Source organism: Xyrauchen texanus, chromosome 25 (genome assembly GCF_025860055.1).
Source record: "Xyrauchen texanus isolate HMW12.3.18 chromosome 25, RBS_HiC_50CHRs, whole genome shotgun sequence".
Classification (NCBI taxonomy): Eukaryota; Metazoa; Chordata; class Actinopteri; order Cypriniformes; family Catostomidae; genus Xyrauchen; species Xyrauchen texanus.
Window position 1 is genome coordinate 39,172,192 of NC_068300.1, and position 19,321 is coordinate 39,191,512.

Sequence of the window (19,321 nt, forward strand, 5' to 3'; positions counted from 1 at the left end):
CGTTAAGCAATAGCCTACACAATAACTCAAGATTTCAAACTTTGGACTTTATTTTTTATTAGTTTTAACTAAAAATTCAAATGAAACTGAAAAAAGAAAAGTGCAATTAAAATGTAAGATGACTTTTCAACAGTTGTTAAAGGCAACATCTCTTTGGCAACAAACTTATTTCATCCATGCGTTCTCTCCATCATGGGCTACCGGTCGGGTATTTAGTTGTCCGGGCAAAAACAGCACTTATTGTGGGTTGTTGCGGGTTTAATTTTGGTGTTTTATTACCATACATCCCAGTGTTGCTGCTTCAGAAGGGTCATGACTTTGAATGTGTGTGAATAAATTAATTTTGTTCCCTCCCAGGTCTGGGCAATATGTAAGAAATGTGTTCATGATATTTTTACATAAAAATAAATCACAATATCCAATTACATCATTAACCCCCTGGCTGAGGGATCAGTAAATTTTCTTTCTTTAGTGATTTTGCATTGAAAATGTAATTCATATATATATATATATATATATATATATATATATATAAAAAATTTTTTTAAAAAAGACATTTCTAAATTCAAATTGCACTTCAAACTAAATGAAAAGGCAATTAAAATAACGAAGTGGTAAAAAAATGAAAACAAATCATATATAACCACCTTTCTATTTACCCTCATGCATGTATCCATCTATGACAACAGGCACAAAATTACTAATACATATTAAGATCTAAAAACATTTATATATGTAAATTATTATAATGATGATATAATCACTGAAATATAAATCATGTTTCAAGGTGAACGTGTTTTTGGATTATTTTATGATTTACTCACATGTATAGATGTATAGGTTATACACAGATCAGCCACAACATTAAAACCACCTGCCAAATATTGTGTAGGTCCCCCTTGTGCTGCCAAAACAGCGCCAACCCGCATCTCAGAATAGCATTCAGAAATGATATTCTTCTCACCACAATTGTACAGAGTGGTTATGTGAGAGACAGAGACATAGACTTTGACAGTTCAAACCAGTCTGGCAATTCTCTGTTGACCTCTCTCATCAACAAGACATTTCCATCCACAGAACTGCCGCACATTGGATGCGTTTTGTTTTTGTCACCATTCAGAGTAAATTCTAGAGACTGTTGTCTGTGAAAATCTCAGGATATCAGCAGTTAAAGAAATACTCAAACCAGCCCGTCTGGCACATCTCTAACCAGCCCATTTCTCAATTTTGGATTGTTAGAAGAAATTTCTAATTGGATTTTTGATTTATTGTTAAACGGTACACCAGATTTGGTACACTTATGTATCGGGGTCTGAGGACAGTCGCATATCTTGAAGAACATGGCTGCCAGCGACCAATCAGCTTTTAGCAGCTATTAGATAAGGTTAAAAAGATATATTGAAACTAAACTTGGTAGGCCTCTTTGTATCTTGGCCTGAGAGGTCTGTGCAAAATGTGAAAAAAGATTGGCCACTGGGAGACGCTATCACATTTTAAATGCATGTAAATTGAAGTAAATAAAGCTGTCTTTCACAAAAAAACACATTATTTATGTACTCTTTCTGAACAACTTTGCCTCAAGAACCATTAGTGTGAATCAAATAGTTTGTTAAATATTTGAGATTATTTAACAAAAATACTTTTTCAAACTGTCCTAGGCCATTCACCTGATCGGAACCAAACCAGTGCAGAAATATTTTCTGGAGTCCCAATATTAATAATTATACAAAAAATTAAACATTCAATTCATCATCACAAAGTTATGTAAAAACGTACATAGGGGGCATGGCCACTTTTACTATAAAGGTTATAACTCTTGAACAGAATGAGATTTTATCACCAAATTTGGTACACATATGTATAGGGTCATTCTGAGGACACACCAAACATTGCATATCTCTGCCTCTTGGTGGCGCTATAATAATTACAAATCTAAACAGTGCTCTAACTAGGGAACCGTTGGTTGGATCGACTTGAGATTTTGCATACAAAATCTTCGACCAAGGTGCCATCAATTTCTGTGCAGACAGTCACATATCTTGACAAACGTGGCCACCATCAACTAATCAACTTTTAGCAGCTATTTGACTAGTCCTAGGCAATTCATCCGATCAGAACCAAAATCAGTACAGAAAGGTTCTCTGGAGTCCCAATCTCAATAATTATCAAAAAACCTTCGATGCAGCATTGCAACAGTATGCCAAAACAGGGGTGGCCACTTTTTCTTAAATGGTTAACTCTTGAACAGAATGAAATATCATCACTAAATTTAAAATTATTTCACTAAATTATTTCAATCTGAGGACACATGAAAATAATTGGGTACCTCTGCATCTTGATGCACTATAACAGTCAGAAATGTTTAAATTAGCATGTGTCTGGGCTACCTAACATGATGTTTCTGAAAATGAAGGCACTATATCATTGTTTTAGTTGCAAACAGACACAGTCTAATTAATACTGAATATCTCTTACATATCTCTTACTTAAAGGACCTTAAAAGGCTTGAACCCCCGTTAAAGGCTTGAACCCCCATTAATCGCTGCTTGCAGCTATATTTATAATAGTTTTTTGTCTGTTAAATTTTAGATTTTTAACCAATGTGAGAGCTAAAAACTATTACTAACTGTCTTGTGAGTTACAGTTGCTGAAACCAATGAAGTCAGCAGATCAGGTCTCTTTGTTTTGCTTACAGTGATTATATTTATACAATTTTAATTCTATTAATTTTTTTTAATTGATAATTGTGTGACTGACAAATTACACTAAAGTTGTTTGAGTAACTGAAACATTTAAATTGCTGAAACATAATAAACACGTTGTCCTCAAATCATCAGTCTCAAAATACTGTATTTAAAAAAATAAATAAATAAATTAAAAAAAAGAAATACCTAAAAGTAATACAAAAAACAGGTATTGGTGAGTAATGAAAAGACAGTATCAGTCAACGAAAAATGTTATTGGGACATCCTTAATACGGTAATCAAATGAATTGAATTCATATTTAAAAGTAAACTGATTGCCATTTGCATTTGTATTTTTCCCCATTTAATTTTTTTTAATTGGGAGAAGTGACTTTTGTAGTTTTCTGTGGAATAAAGATTAGTTTGTGTGAAATTTTTTTTTTACCTCCACCTGTCTGTGAAGGTGGTCTTGGTGCTCTTGGGTGCATCTGTCCACCACTATTCGGTACCATACCCTGTGCAGCCATATTAGCCACTGGGGGCATCATAGAAACTGAAGGGTTATTCATTCGCATTCCAACTGGAAAAAAAATAGCATACATATTTCAGCATACGTGTAATTTATCATAGTACACTAATGCTTATAGAACATACAGTATACTCAGCATTAAAACATACTTTTTAAATTAATATATTAAGGTAGTTAATAGCATCGAACATACAGTTCAAGTCAGAAGTTTACATACACCTTTTTTCACAATTCCTGACATTAAATCATAGAAAACTTTCCCTGTCTTAGGTCAGTTAGGATCATTATTGTAAGAATGTGAAATCATCATGAATGTGAATAATATGAGAGAGAATGATTTATTTCAGCTTTTATTTCTTTCATCACATTCCTAGTGGATCAGACGTTCACACAGACTTTTTTTTAGTATTTGGTAGCATTACCTTTAAATTGTTTAAGTTGGGTCAAACATTTTGGGTAACCTTCCACAAGCTTCTCACAATAAGTTGCTGGAATTTTGTCCCATTCCTCCAGACAGAACTGGTGTAACGGAGTCAAGTTTGTAGGCCTCCTTGCTCGCACACGCTTTTTCGGATTGAGGTCAGGAGTTTTTGATGGCCACTACAACACCTTGACTTTGTTGTCCTTAAGCCATTTTGCCAAAACTTTGGAGGTATTTGGAAGACCCATTTGTGACCGAGCTATAACTTCCTGGCTGATGTCTTGAGATGTTGCTTCGATATATCTGTAACAGTTTCAGGATGGGCAAGGAGGCGGCGGGAACCGGCAGAGCAGTCAACATAACTTTAATGACAAAAGAACTGAAACATATCATAAAATACATAGACGCACGCACACACACACAGCGGCCGCGCGTCTCTCTCTCTCTCTCTCCACCCCCACTGATTAGGTGACTCCACGCTGACCATGCACCCTTACGGCCTAGCCACACCCTCTTCCTCATCACACTCCTCTCCTGCCCGATTCAAGCCAGGTAGCAATCCGGATTGCCCAACTCCCCCCATCTCTGGAGGGGAGACGCTGCCCTTCTAGCTGTTCCACCAGCCGATGGTCCACCCCACCTACTGGGAACCCGGGGAGAGACAAGGGGAGGGAGAAGGAAAGGGCGAGTGGGAGGGACACAGAGAGAGGGGAGAAAGAAACACTTGCGGGAAAAATGAGGCGGGAACCGGCAGAACAGTCAACGTAACTTTAATGACTTAAGAACTGAAAGATAATATAAAACACATAGATGCACACAAACACACAGCAGCCGCATGTCTGTCTGTCTCTCTCAAACTGGCATCTCCGGCTCCCATTTATCTCTCTCCCACTGATTAAGTGACTCAGTGCTTCATGGTTGGGATGGTGTTCTTCGGTTTGCAAGATTAGGGTTGCAGAGGTATACTGGATAGAGAGAAAGCAGTAACGGCACTTTCACCTGAACTGGTTTATGTCGAACACCGGTCTCAATTCCAGTAAGAATGGAGAGAGCGTCATATAAGCGACCACACCACCAGCAGACAGAGAGAGTGAGTCAGGGAAAAAGAGAGAGAGAGAGAGAGAGAGAGTGAGTGTCAGGGACAATCCGGTGTTGCGGCAGCCTGTCCCATCACAAGCGGATTTCCCTTTGGAGCAGTCACAAGATGAAACCCTCAAGCACGCCTTTGACCAAGTGAGAGTGATCGATGGTCAACCACTCTCATAAATGAGCGGTTGTATTGAGTGATGCAGGATGCTCGAAGGAAGATACAACCAAGCACTTAATAGCAATTGCTTTGTATTAGTCCTTGTGGACTATGCAAACGATATCCGGAAGCAGTGCCTCTGCGCAGCATCTCAGCATGTAGTGTTGCGGAGGCACTCTTCAAAATATTCTCCCGGGTGGGGATTCAGAAAAAAATCCTCACCGATCAGGGCACAACCTTTATGTCACGGACACTACGCTAGCTTGATGAATTATTGGGCATTACGTCAATTTGCACCATTGTTTACCATCCGCAAACAGATGGCCTGGTGGAGCGATTTAATAAAACCCTTAAAACAATATTAATATTCATGCGTGATGATGCTAGAAGTTGGCAAATGGCTTGATCCTCTGCTATTTGCAATACGAGAGGTTCCGAAAGCTTTAGAATGGTTTTCCCCATTCTAGCTGCGTGCTTGATGTCATACGCGAAGCTTGGGAGGAGGGACCTTCAGCCAGTAAGAACGAAATTCAATACGTTCTTGATCTTAGAGCAAATCTCCTCACCTTGCGGCAACACAGGAGAATTTGCTCCAAGCTCAAGAACGACAGAGCTGACTGTATAACAGGGATACTCAGCAGCGGGAATTTGCACCGGGAAATAAGAAACTCGAATTACTCCCCACATCGAGCTCCAAATTACTCGCCAAGTGGCAAGGACCCTTTGAGGTCACACGACGAGTGTGTCACACGTTTTCTCCTCGATTATGAGGTAAAGTGAACTGACAGAAGGGGCGCCCTTTTATTTAGAAAGTTATTGTGATAACTTTCTAAATAAAAGTTATCACAATAATTTTATTTTACTGATAAAAGTTATTGTGACGCTGATAGAGCTATGGTGATGCTGACAAGTCATTAAGAAACAAATGACTGTTCATGAAGCCGTTGAGTTGCTGTAACACTGCAAGTTTTGTTAATTAAAAGCCTTACTTGTGAGACGAAGAAACCGGTTCCCTGTGTCCTTCTTCCCCTCCGACTGTGAAGTCCTTTACAACCAGTTTCACGGTATACCACGATATGAAAATTTAGTTTTCATACCATGTACATCTGCTTATCTACGGTATTGAGAAAACAAAATGCAAACAGACAAAGAATCTCACCTGTGCGTGAGCATCTCCTTTCCTCCTCGACTGCCTGTCAGACTCGTCAACTTGCGCCACACACACATGCGGTGGACAAAATATCAGAGAGAAGGGCGAGGGGGTCTGACATAAGTGAGTTTTTGTGTGTGTGTGAGTGAGTTAAAGCAGTGTTTCTCAACTGGTGGGTCGCGACCCAAAAGTGGGTAGGAAGTCTATTCGGACTGGGTCACGGACAGCAAGGAAAGAACAATGCCATGGTTCTTCCATTGAAGATATTTCGGCGGCCGCACAAGGGAGATTTAATGATAAACTTACAATCAGCTAAAGGCTTCTCATCTGCGCTTTCGCACAAGTGTATTGGAACCAGCTTGCGATCATGATCTACTCTGCTCTCTGGCACGTGTGTGCAACCACCGGGCTTCCCTCGATATTGCGGAGCACAGACCTCAAAACTGTTTCAATTCTAAACAAAATTTCAAATTAAATTTCAATTCTAGTGAGACTTTTCTAGTTTAATGGGTTACGGAGGAAATCAAGTCGAACCTCTCGAACAGTAGGCAGCCCAAAACACAGCACCGAGGAAAAGAGCAAAAAAAGATTTGCATTATACATCATCACCTTTACAAAATTGTTTCATGATTTTACATGAGTAAAAGTAACTTATATTTTCAAAATTTTTTTAGTTTCATATGAAATAATCTAAAAAGGTAGAATCTATAAGACATATTATTATATCAACAGTGGCAGTTGTAGTTAGTTTCAAGATGCGTTTCAGCTAGTATTTATTTTTCCATAAATACTATAATTTGTTATTATTATTACTATTATTTAAGACTAGCTACACTGACAACTTGACATCAACATGCATGTCCTTGTACTTGAAAACCATGAACAAATCTATGCATCATAAAAGGAAATGCAACCCAAGATACATTAAATACAGGTTATATTTTTACTATGGTGGGTCGCCACTTGATTTCCAATGTAAAATCTGCGTCCTGAAGCAAAACCAGTTGAGAACCACTGAGTTAAAGGTACAGACAGGAGCAGTCTGGCTCTGCTGTCATGCACCTACAGTACATGTTAATTGTTAATAATCATAGGACATTACTTTAAAAGCTTGCACAGCTGATGTTATTTTTCATTTAGTAGTTCATTTAACATGTAAACTAACATGCTTTAGTTATATAACATGTTATAGTTACATGATATTTTTTTATCATGTTTATAATTCGGTTTATTATTATAATTGTGTTAGCTTTCTTAATTTATTTTCAAAAGGGAGACATTTTGTAACACATACTTCCATAAAAAAAATTATGGTTTCAAATTTCAATTATACTAAAGTGTTTGTTCAACCAAAAAAAAAAATAAACTTCTGTTTTCACTGCTTTAAGGGTCATTGTAACTGATAATAATAACTGTGTAATACCATACACTATGAACCTGTGATATTTTCTGAGACTGTTATCATACCGTGAAAATCTTCGTTGCAACCTTATGCAAGCTTCCCCCTTTTTTCCTCCAAACATAACAAAGGTCATTATGGCCAAACAGTTAAATTTTTGTTTCATTAGATCAGAGGACATTTCTCCAAAAAGTAAATCTTTGTCCCCATGTCCACTTGCAAACTGTAGTCTGTCTTTTCTATGGTGTTTTTGGAGCAGTGGCTTCTTATTTGCTGAGCAGCCTTTCACGTTATGTCGATATAGGACTTGTTTTACTGTGGATATAGATACGAGGTCCTTTGCTGTTGTTCTGGGATTGATTTGCACCAAACTATGTTCATCCCTAGGAGACAGAATGCATCTCCTTCCTGAGCGGTATGATGGCTACATGGTCCCATGGTGTTTATACTTGCGTACTATTCTTTGTAAAGATGAACGTGGTACATTCAGCTATATGGAAATTGCTCTCAAGGATGAACCAGACATGTGGAGGTCCACAATTTCTTGGCTGATTTCTTTTGATTTTCCCATGATGTCAAACAAAGAGGCACTGAGTTTGAGTACACCTCCAAATGACTCAATTAGCCTATCAGAAGCCAAATGGCTAATTGCCTAAAGGCTTGACATCATTTTCTGGAATTTTTCAAACTGCTTAAAGGCACGGTTAAGTGTATATTAAATTCTGACCCAATAGAATTGTGATTTAGTCAATTAAAAGTGAATCAATCTGTCTGTAAACAATTGTTGGAAATATTACTCATGTCATGCACAAAGTAGATGTTCTAAACGACTTGCCAAAACTATAGTTTGCTAATATCAAATCTGTCAAGTAGTTAAAAAATATGTTTTAATGATTTCAACATATGTGCATGTAAACTTCTGACTTCAACTGTATTTATATACTGCCTCTATCGCTTTAATGTTTAACAATCGTGTTACTGTGACCATTGGTCTACCATAAATGTATTAGTTGCTATAAGCCTTTTATTAAAGTTAGACACTTGTGCATAGTTACCCTGTCCCTGTTGCATGGGGAAGCCAACATCCATCCTCATCTGCCCAGGTGCAGCAAGCGGTCCATTGACCCTTATTTCTTGACCTCGGTTCTGTCCAACTGCAACATTAATGGCTCCTTCACCTATATTAACCCAACAGACCAATTAACACATTGGCGAATATAAAATTAGAGAGAACAAAGGCTAAAAAAATATTATAAGTAAAAAAAAAAATAATAATTTAATTTCAAAATGTAATCTGCCAATTTTGTATGGTTTAGCTATTGCTAAACGCATGCTACAAGATATGTTAATTATATTTAAACTCGGTCACTAACCCGGTGCACATTAATATATTACGATTTTTAATACTGGTTGTAAAATTTACTAGGATCGACATGAAATGCTAACTTGGCTAAAAACACCTTAAACAACAATAAAAAAAAAAACAATGGCAGAATTAAATATATCCGAACACATATTCGTTTATCATTATAATCTGCATTATCCTTGATCGACAGTAATAATAATAACTTTTCATATTTATCTGCAAATAATACATTGGCCACCAATATATCTTGCAGCAGAAGGGAATGGTTTGTTTGTGCGTAATTTCTCACATCCATACCTTCAATCTGCACTGAGAGGATGCCCAGATCTCGCAGCTGCTGTTGGTTATTTTGAGCCAGCAGACGCAGTCGCTCGGCTGCCTCTCTTGGGATGTTGAAAGTGACTCGTACACTGTTCCATGGCTCCACTCGCTCAGGTTCAAGCCTCTTAGTACCTACATTAAACACGGAGCGGAATTCATGAGCAATATAAACCAACAGAAACTAATTGAAAGTACATCCTCCATACTAAACACAGAGCAAAGACTAGGGACGCGAATTATAAGGTAAATGGTCTGCACTTATATAGCGCTTTTTTTATTAACCTTAGTGGTTACCAAAGCATGTGTCCCAATCACCCATCCACACATCGCAAGGCGCTAGCAACTCGGAGTTCAGTGTCTTGCCCAAGGACACTTCGACATGTGGAGCCGCGTGGGCCGGGATTTGAACCACCAACCCTGCGATTGGTAGCCGACCCACTCTACCATCTGAGCCACAGCCGCCCCTCTACTTTAATCCTTCACTATCCTAAAGGTAGGCTGTAACAGTTGCCAAGCAATGTAGCAACTGGTGCATTGATATAGTCATTGTACAATGCCTTTTAATTTGGCTCATCCTATCAGAATTTAGAGTTGGAATTGTTCAGTTTGGATATTTTTATAATTTTGGTTCTTATTATGACTCGATTCCCATCCCTAGCAAAAACACTAGAATTCTTTCATTTCAAAGCATTAAGGCCTTTGCACACCAAACGCGATTGTTTGCAGCAATCAACATTTTTAATCAAAACAATAGATTCCTAAACACTGTAATTTTTTTTTTTTTTTTTTTTACAGTGGGTCACGTGTCAGAAGCCGCAACAGTTAACAGAACCAGTGCAACTGATGACAATAAAGCACAGAAAACTGTTCACCACCAACATTAAACACTGAAGTAACTCAAGGAAGAAATCCCAAAACAGCTTTTAAATCCTTAGAAACTTAGAAGAGCTTGCAAACTTCAGAGAAACACAGCAAATACATCATTTTTCATTTCCAATGCATCATTCCCAAGCATATTAACATTAATCATGGTTTCAAAGCAAAGCCTAACCTAGTAGCAGCATATCTGGCATCCCATTTAAGATGGCATCCAGCTTCTCATGAAAGTCCTCATCACCCATGTTCCCTTTGAAAGCCACATAGATGGTGGAGTTTTCCACAGGAAGGGTAGGGCTGCTGGAGTCGTCATCTAAATCTTCCACTCCGGAGTCGTGATCCATGAGCAAGATGGCTCGAGGGGGTTGATCATCCCGGGAGAGCTCACTCGAGCCGTGCTGATGCGCCATAGCCCTTCACTAAAGAGCTGCGTAGCCTCTGGAGCCTGTTCCACTGCTACAGATAAAAACACAAGGTAACAGTTGAGAAACTCATGTTAGCACATGTTTGGTTTATCTGAGATTAAAATATAATATTTATCAGGTTAAAAATGAATTTTATAATCATATGGGATATGTTCCTGTAGCTTAATGCAAATAAGTCTTAACTGGAATTAAAGGTATGTCTAACCTAAAATTAAAGTTCTTTATCATTAAAGGAATGTTCCGGGTTCAATGCAAGTTAAGCTCAATCGACAGCATTTGTGGCATAATATTAATTACCACCAAAAATTATTTAGACTTGTCATTTTCTTAAAAAAAAAAAAGGCAAAGATCTGTGTTACAGTGAGACACTTACAATGGAAGTGAATGGGGCCAGTTTTTGGAGGCTTTAAACAGAAATGTGAAGCTTGAAATTTTATAAAAGCACTTGCATTAATTCTTCTATTAAAATTAATGTATTATTTGACCTGTAAACTTGTTAAAATTGTCACTTTAGGGCAGTGGTGGCTCAGCGGTTAAGGCTCTTGGTTACTGACCAGAAAGTCAGGGGTTCAAGCCCCAACACCACCAAGACACCACTGTTGGGCCCTTGAGCAAGGCCCTTGAAACTATTTGCTCCAGGGGCGCTGTATCATGGCTAATGTGTGACAATTGATAAATTTATTTATTTTTATTTACTTTTACAGTCGTTTTAGGGTTTGGTTTGTTTACATTACATCGTCATGGCAACGAAGTTGTAAAATTTGCTTTAATTTTACACAGAAATGGTTTGTAAGTGATTTTATCACACTGAAATCATGTTTACACACTTATCCTGTATGTATCCTGTCTATACTTTTGAAACAGTGAGTCTTTTAACAAACAATTGGACTGGGGTTGGAAAGCTCCAAAAAGGCAAAAAAGCACTACATATATCATCAGGGATGTTCAGATACCGTTTGTTTTTTTCCCATTTACATTTATGCATTTGGCAGATGCTTTTATCCAAAGCGACTTACAGTGCAATTATTACAGGGACAATCCCCCCGGAGCAACCTGGAGTTAAGTGCCTTGCTCAAGGACACAATGGTGGTGGCTGTGGGAATCGAACCAGCAACCTTCTGATTAACAGTTATGTGCTTTAGCCCACTACACCACCACTCCAGTTTTTTTTTAGATAGAGTATGAGCACCGATACTTCCTTTTCGGTACTTACAGACAGCGATACCCGTTTTTTTCCCCCTGAATTTCATATCAACAGATTATTTACATTTTATCATCAAAATAGGGTTATTTAGAAGCCCTTTGCATTTCTGCGTTTTTGAAGGCAGCTTCTCACCTTTGGAAAAGCAGGTTGATACATGACGATGTGATTATTAAACCACAAAAGGCTGCAATTTCATTAAATAAGCAGCCATATTTCCCTGCAGTTTTCACCTGGTTGCCCACTATAGATTAGCAGGGTTCAGCCTGGTCAGTATCTGTATGGGAGACCTCCTGGGGAAAACTGTGGTTGCTGCTGGAAGTGGTATTAGGGAAGCCAGAAGGGGGTGCTCATCCTGCGGTTTGTGTGGGTCGTAACACCACAATATAGTGACGGGGACTAGGGTTGCAACGGTATGAGATTTTCACGGTATGATAACCGTCTCTTGAACAATATCAAGGTTTCACAGTGTACGGTATTACACAATTATTATTATCAGTTACAATGACCCTTAAAAGGAGTGAAAACAGAAGGGTTTTTTTTTGGGATGAGTATGTGTAAAAAAAGTCTCCCTTTTGAAAATAAAATGTCATGATCGCAAGCTGGTTCCAATATACTCGTGCGAAAGCGCAGATGAGAAGCCTTTAGCTGATTGCGAGATTATCATTAAATCTGCCTCGGTAGTCTTAAATAGTCTATCACTTGGGCAGCCGTCGAAATATCTTCAATGAGAGAACCATGGCATTGTTCTTTCCCTGCTGTCCACGACCCAGTCCGAATAGACCAGTTGAGAAACACTGCTTTAACTCACACACACACTCATGTCAGACCCCCTCACCTCTCTCAGACATTTTCGCAAGATGACGAGGCTGACAGGCAGACAAGGACGAAAGGAGATGCGCACGTGAGATTCTCCGTCCGGTTGCATTTTTTTCTCAATACCGTAGATAAGCAAATGTACATGGTATGATAACTGTCAATTTTCAAACCGTGGTATATCGTGAAACCAGTATACCGCTGCAACCCTAGTTGCTAGTTTGAGTTGAAAAATACACATTTCAGCATTATCAGTAATCTGTTTGTGCATTTTCCTTGATAACCAATGATAACCAATATGGGGCGGCTGTGGCTCAGGTGGTAGAGCGGGTTGGCTCCTAATCGCAGGGTTGGTGGTTCGAATCCTGGCCCACACGACTCCACATGCTGAAGTGTCCTTGGGCAAGACACTGAACCCCAAGTTGCTCCCAATGGTAGGCTAGCGCCTTGCATGGCAGCTCTGCCGCCATTGGTGTATGAATGTGTGTGTGAATGGGTGATTGGGACACAGTGTAAAGCACTTTGGTAACCTCTGAGGTTAGAAAAAAAGCGCTATATAATTGCAGACCGTTTACCATTTAACCAAGCAAGTTGAGTCATGATACCATTTGTTTATTATATCGCAAATCCCAATATTAACCTCAATAAATCGCAATATGACATTTTCCCCAAATCGTGCAGCCCTAGTTGGCAGTGATTGGATGATGCTGGCCATTACTTTGAATCAGAATTATTTATATTAATTTCTGATGTAATGTCTGTAATGTTTAAAAACATGAATAACCAACACTCCTGAAAACAAAAAATTGGATTAAAATAAACCTGACTATCTACAACTTGGTATTACTTAAAAATTACAACTTAGTCCAACTGTCCACATATGAGGACATACATTTTTAGGAAAATCATTTGCTCTAGGAATGTTTTTTTTTTTTTTTGCATGTTTATAAGGTTTTATTAGTTACTAATAAAAAAGGGAAATTGAAAATGCACACAGCAGTCATGCTCGGGTCTCAGGCTTTTTGTTGCATTTTAAGCTTAAGTGTTTACACTGAAGTTGACCTTTAAAATTATTTTTAAATTTAGAACATTTTAGCAAACAATTTGGGCAAATTAGCTCCAGAAAAGGTGACTTTGGCAAAAAGGCGAGCAGTTTGCATCCCTAAAATATGTACTCTGTATGTGCTCTGCACTACATAGTGGATTAGCGCTCTGCTCGCTACTACAAACAGAGTGCTCAATGATCATGATGGTGTTTTCCGTGTATAAGCCAAGAAGCAAAGGATGTGATTTAATGAGATTTATACACTGCCTGTCCAGGCAATGTGTATGTGTATGTGTAATATATATATATATATATATATCATTAAATTGCAGTCTTTGCAGTTAAAAATAAAAATCACAATAGGACATATTGTGATTTTAATTGTGCGGCGAATGTTTACACAATGACATTTATTTGTTAGATGGTATCGGTTTTTGGTATCATAGCATTTTTACGAGTACAAGAACATGAGCTGTACTGGAGTACTGTACAGGATTCCAATACCAGTATGCGTATCAGGATATCCCTAATAATAAATGTAGTTCATATGTCTATGCTAGACATTTAGGGTTGCCCCCGACCAAAGATTTTCCTAGTCAACCAGTAGTCGTTAGTTTTAGCCATTAGATGACTAGTTTTCGAATGTTTTTGATATTAATTTAATTACTTCAATATAATTTTTGGGGGGCAACAGAAAATGGTTTGGGCTGAGAAAGAATGTTATCAGTAACATTGCTAACACTGTTCTACATTACAGAGAAAAACTACGCCGTAATAATGCGCCTTTAAAATATACATTTTACAAGCACGCGCAGAAAGCGAGCCGCAGCAACACCGGCAAAAGCAGTAATGATTCTGAATGTGTCGGAAAAAGTCTGTCTGAACATTTTGTTAATTTACAGAGAGAAATGCACATTAGGGTTGTGCCGACAGATGATGATGATCTCTGGGATCAATGATGATCAGAGTGATCGCCAGTAGCTGATGCCTTTTGACCACGTCAAGATGATATTAGGCTAATTTTCCCATTAATGTATAAAATTATTATTATTAGGCTATAATTATCATCAGATTAATGTTACAAATAATTTGCCTATAGACACGTGCTTGAAGTAACACACTTTATTATATTTTTAAGAACAGATGCTAGAAAAGTCATCTATGCGCATGTATGACATGCTGTTTGTATGGAGGCGTGCAGTCTCGTGGAACACGCGCGTGTAAAAGGTTCTCACTCTTTGTTTGTTTCTGAATTTTTTTATTTTTTTCAAGAACAGAGTGCTGCATATGACCTCAGACATCTCAGTTCAGGAGGTACTTTGAGTTCAATTCACTTTACAGTTCATAGTGAACAACTCTGCAGCCTATACATCTGTGATTAAAACTAGGGCTGTCGATTTAACACGCTAATTCTGTGCGATTCATTTGATAAAAATTAATGCAATCAATCGCAATGCAGCCGTATAAGGAAGATTCCTGAGAAATGCAAGCTTGTAGTACCACCCGTTTACTCCAGAGGGCAGTAAGTGAAACTTCAGCTGTGTTGCAACATGCAGTTTATACAGTGAAGAAAACAAAATAACATGCATCACATTCTTGCGTTCAAAACACTTGGAGCGCAAATACAAACTAAGATGTGTTCTATGTATTAAACTATATTTAACTTGACACTGTTTTTTTATGACCTAAAAATTTTATGTTTATGATGCAACGCATCCGAGACGCTACACAAGCATGTCTGACGCAGGTGTAAATTGACGGGCTCTTAAAGGGTAACTAAACCCTAAACCAACTTTTTTTAGTTAATGATCTGTAAGAATGGGGCTTTATTAGTACTGGTCATTGATTCAAGTAATTTTTTTGACATTTGTGTATAAAGTGTTTTAATTCTACAATATATGGTGTAAAAACGTCTGAGTGCTGCCCTCTTCAGGTTGAACGGTGGCTACTGCAGTTGAATTTTCCTATTGGCTGTTTGCGGTACTTCGTGACGTAACTGGTGACAGCTGACGTAAGCAGGTTCCAGCTCACCACGCCCTTGGTACGAGCTACCACGCCCAGGGCAGTATAAAAACCATCTCGTTACGTCAAAACCACTGTAGCGAGTCAGGAGTTGGAATTGCGAGTATTGAAAACGATCAGGAGTATTTTAGCATCTATTTAGCATAGCATTTATATAGTTATTTAGATTATTTAGTGTAGTCTAGGTAGTTAATTAGCATATTTGTTAGTGTAGTATTGTTAAAAGCATAGTTAGTTAGTAGCATAGTATTGCGTCAGTTAGGATAGCTTCAAGTTAGCGTAGATTATCTGTATTTAGTACAGTGGTCAGGATGGTACGTAGGTGTAGTGTTGCTGGTTGCAACAGCACTGCTGGACTGTATAGCTTTCCAGCAGACTTGGAAATTAGGCGCCAGTGGTTGCATGTCCTTGGCCTGGAAGACCACGAGTTCCCGCCTAGAGCAGAAGGAGTGTGCAAACTGCATTTTACGCGGGATTGCTTCTCCAACGCAATGGAGGTGGAAATGGGCTTCTCCAAACAGCTCGCGCTGAAAAGCGACTCCACCACCGCAGCGGCATCTTGAGGTGAGTGATCATATATATTTGAATCACAATTTATGGTTAGGCTAAAGTTAATCCTCTGGGGTAGACAAACGCGCCAGCTAATTTATTCACACACATTATGTATTTTCCCGAACAACGAAATACTCCTTGCCAGAGAGATTTTGTCCTGTTGTAAAGCCATCTTTCAAAAAGTTGAACAACACATATTTTAATTGCAAGTTTTATTTGAATTTTTAGTTTAAATAAATTAAAAGTTTGATATCAAGGTGTTTTGCTTTATTGTGTAGGCTTAATCCTAACCCTGCTTAATGAAAATTACCCCATAGTACCACCTAGTTTCCAACTAGCGCTAATACCAGTGTTCTTCGGTTTCCTTTTTTCCTTCGACCGACCGACCGACCAACCAAAGACTCTTCTCATCGACTAACGTTTGGTCGACTATCAGGGGGCAACCCTATAAATATTTAAAGTCTTTTGAGACCAACTTATAGTATTATAGAGGAACAGACCAAAATCATACATCGTTATTCACTGATAATCTTCCCCTCAACTATGGTTCTCAAATCAAATATGGTGCCATTGACAAAATGAAGCGCTGGAGTAATCTTGATCACTTTTATGATGTGTCATTTTGGAGTCTGACAGATCCAGTTACCATTTGCTTTCATAACATAGAAACGAGTGAGATAGAAACAAAAAGTATTGGAGCGGTATTATGATACAGTGATGGTATCAGATGGTAAAACCATGATACTTTGATAAATACCATGGTACTGAATGATTAGCATATTTATATATCATGGTATTTTAAAAGTAAAATCACAGTACATGTATAAAAAAAAAAAAAAAACTTTTTGCTAAAGTCTACGTGAATAAGATGCCAATCCAATAAATAAATAAAAACAAATAAAAAACCAATGCCAATATAACTTCACAAGAGTAATCTCATTATATTCTCCTGCTATTACAGCCCACGAGATATCAAATTACAAAATGAAATAAATAAGTTTAGCAGCACACTGAACACATTTTAACTGTAAATTATGGAATAAAACACATCCCAAATATTATAATCCTCACACTCAATTGAGTGATTTATTAAGGATTTCAAAGATCTTCAGTTGGGTTTATTTCTCTAGCATTAGCATTAGCCAGATCAAAACAAAGACAAATGAAATAATTTCAGCAAAAGGCAAACAACGTAATATTATAATGTATTTACTGCTCATATCTACACCATTCAGTCCTAATAACATTAAAACGAATCATTTAATAATTATATTGTGGAGAATTCACTCAGTTTGTGGAGCTAATACACTAGGCTGAGAGTTAGCCTCAATGGCCACTATCACACTAATAAAAAGCTCCTTAATTTTATGCAATTTGCGCAGTTGTTCAGTAATTTCATATTAATGTTTGCAAAAGGTAATAATGTGGTAAGAGCTCACCGTATTCAGTCCATCAGTAGGGATTTGACTGCAGTAAACAGATATAGGCTAACAGACGCTAAAAGCGCGTTCAAGTGGCGGCAGCGCACATACGCACAGCGCTGCGCGCGACCCCGCGCTGCATTGGTGAGTGAACTCAGATCCGAAAGTGAGTATCCGCTCTACTGTAAAACAAGCGAGCGCGTTCTGATCACAGAAATAAACTGACAGAAAATACATCAGCACATAATGTGAACACTGCAGGGGCGGGGTTTTTATGACCGGAAGCGAAGGTCTTTTAAAGGTCAATGGTGTAAAAACGGCTCATTCAGGTTCAGTTACACGAATGAGGTGTTTTATTTAAATTCATTCAAATAAAATAAAAAAATATATACAATTTTTTCGAACACTGACCCGTCATGTTTTAGCTCCATTTTGAATTGTAAATATTTTAGACATATGAAAACATTTCTTGATTATTTACCCATAATGGCTTTTTTGATGTTTTTTTTTAAATGGTTTAAATGTATCATACTTCACATTATACTCAATGTATCAATAATGCAAACAAATGACACATTTCTAAATCATTATGACCTTGCTTTACACTATAAAGGTGCTTAAGCGAAATGTGAAATAGTTTGCAGAAAATGTTTCTTCTCCCTAAAAGATGTCACTGAAATAATTGCCCTGAGAGGTCTCTGTGACAGCACTAGACTGTGTAAACAGCAAACAAAACACATTCTTTAATCAGCCAATCAGAAGATTGTGATGAGCTTTTTGCCTGTAAATCATTTTGCGCGTTCTTATTGTGTAGCAGTGGAAGCGGTTTTACTGTCATTTTCAGATTCCTAACAGTTTTCAGTTAAGGGCTACATTTGGTTACTGTTGTGTTTGACTGTCACTACTCGATTGACAACCATGACAAAACGCACTCGGTTTTAAAGCAATCTTTGGAGGGCGATGTTTTGGAAACAGGGGCGTGTCTAAAGGAGCAATGTGTAACATCGACATCAAGCGTTTAAAATGGGTACTGCAGTCCAAATTGCTGGATGGCGGAGCAAGCTAAATACATACAAATTGTGTCGTTGTGATTTCATGTGCTGAGTAATGTCATTTTTCCCACCGTGTCAGATTTTAAGACCAGTGTGACACATTTTGCAAAAGGTGTGGGCATTGTCGATATGGCTTCGAGATATGAAATTAAATTCTTCCGTCCACCTGTTGTTAAATTTACATTTATATATTGTTTTTTTTTTTTGCCTTAGCACAACCTGTGTTGTCTTCACCTCCCATCTACCAGTGACCCAGAGCCATATATGGCTCTGCAGTGACCGTGCGTTCAGACCAGAGGCGTCGAGAGCTTCAAATCGACCGTAACCGTACGTTCACACCAGAGGTGGCGAGAGCGTCAAATCGACCGGAAGTCATTCATTTTCAATGACAGCCAGCGTCTCTTGGCGGCATGCGGTTCGGCGGCAACCTATTGGAATACAGAAGTGCTCTGCTCTAGCGAAGTCTAGAGAACACAACTGTGTAAACTTTGGTTCCCATCAAACATTCGTTCCGAAGATAAAATGGAGGAGAAACTGATTATTGCCGTGGCGGGTTTCCCAGTAATATATGATATGTCCCTGTTTGCTTACAGGGATATAAAACAACCAAGACCACAGTTATTATTACAAATGTATTTTATTTTGATAACAAACAACTATAATTTTAATTACGTTCTGCCATCGATCGATTTCTTATTTTCACATTTTAAAGAGTTCATGAGGATATACGCTACTTGTGATAGGTCGGCAAAAAGTAAATGGTCGACATGTCTGGATGTTTAAATTGCGGCCCCT

At 38.1% G+C, this 19,321-nt stretch overlaps 1 protein-coding gene across 3 annotated transcripts in view; it reads right to left on the reverse strand.

Annotated features, from left to right (window-relative positions):
* The window catches only part of LOC127618714 (nuclear receptor coactivator 6-like), a 33,607-nt gene extending 16,015 nt beyond the window's left edge, over nucleotides 1–17,592 (reverse strand). For 2 of the 3 annotated variants that reach the window (XM_052091322.1, XM_052091321.1), the window contains exons 1-5: nucleotides 17,493–17,592; nucleotides 10,168–10,448; nucleotides 9,093–9,248; nucleotides 8,485–8,607; nucleotides 3,130–3,264 (exon numbers count right to left, since the gene is read on the reverse strand). In XM_052091322.1, the coding sequence (XP_051947282.1) occupies nucleotides 3,130–3,264; nucleotides 8,485–8,607; nucleotides 9,093–9,248; nucleotides 10,168–10,402 (649 nt within the window). In that variant the 5' untranslated portion in view covers nucleotides 10,403–10,448; nucleotides 17,493–17,592. Of the gene's footprint in view, nucleotides 1–3,129; nucleotides 3,265–3,635; nucleotides 3,759–8,484; nucleotides 8,608–9,092; nucleotides 9,249–10,167; nucleotides 10,449–17,492 lie in introns of those variants that run through there. The other variant, XM_052091323.1, reaches the window with a different exon arrangement.
* Nucleotides 17,593–19,321: the final 1,729 nt, after the last annotated feature.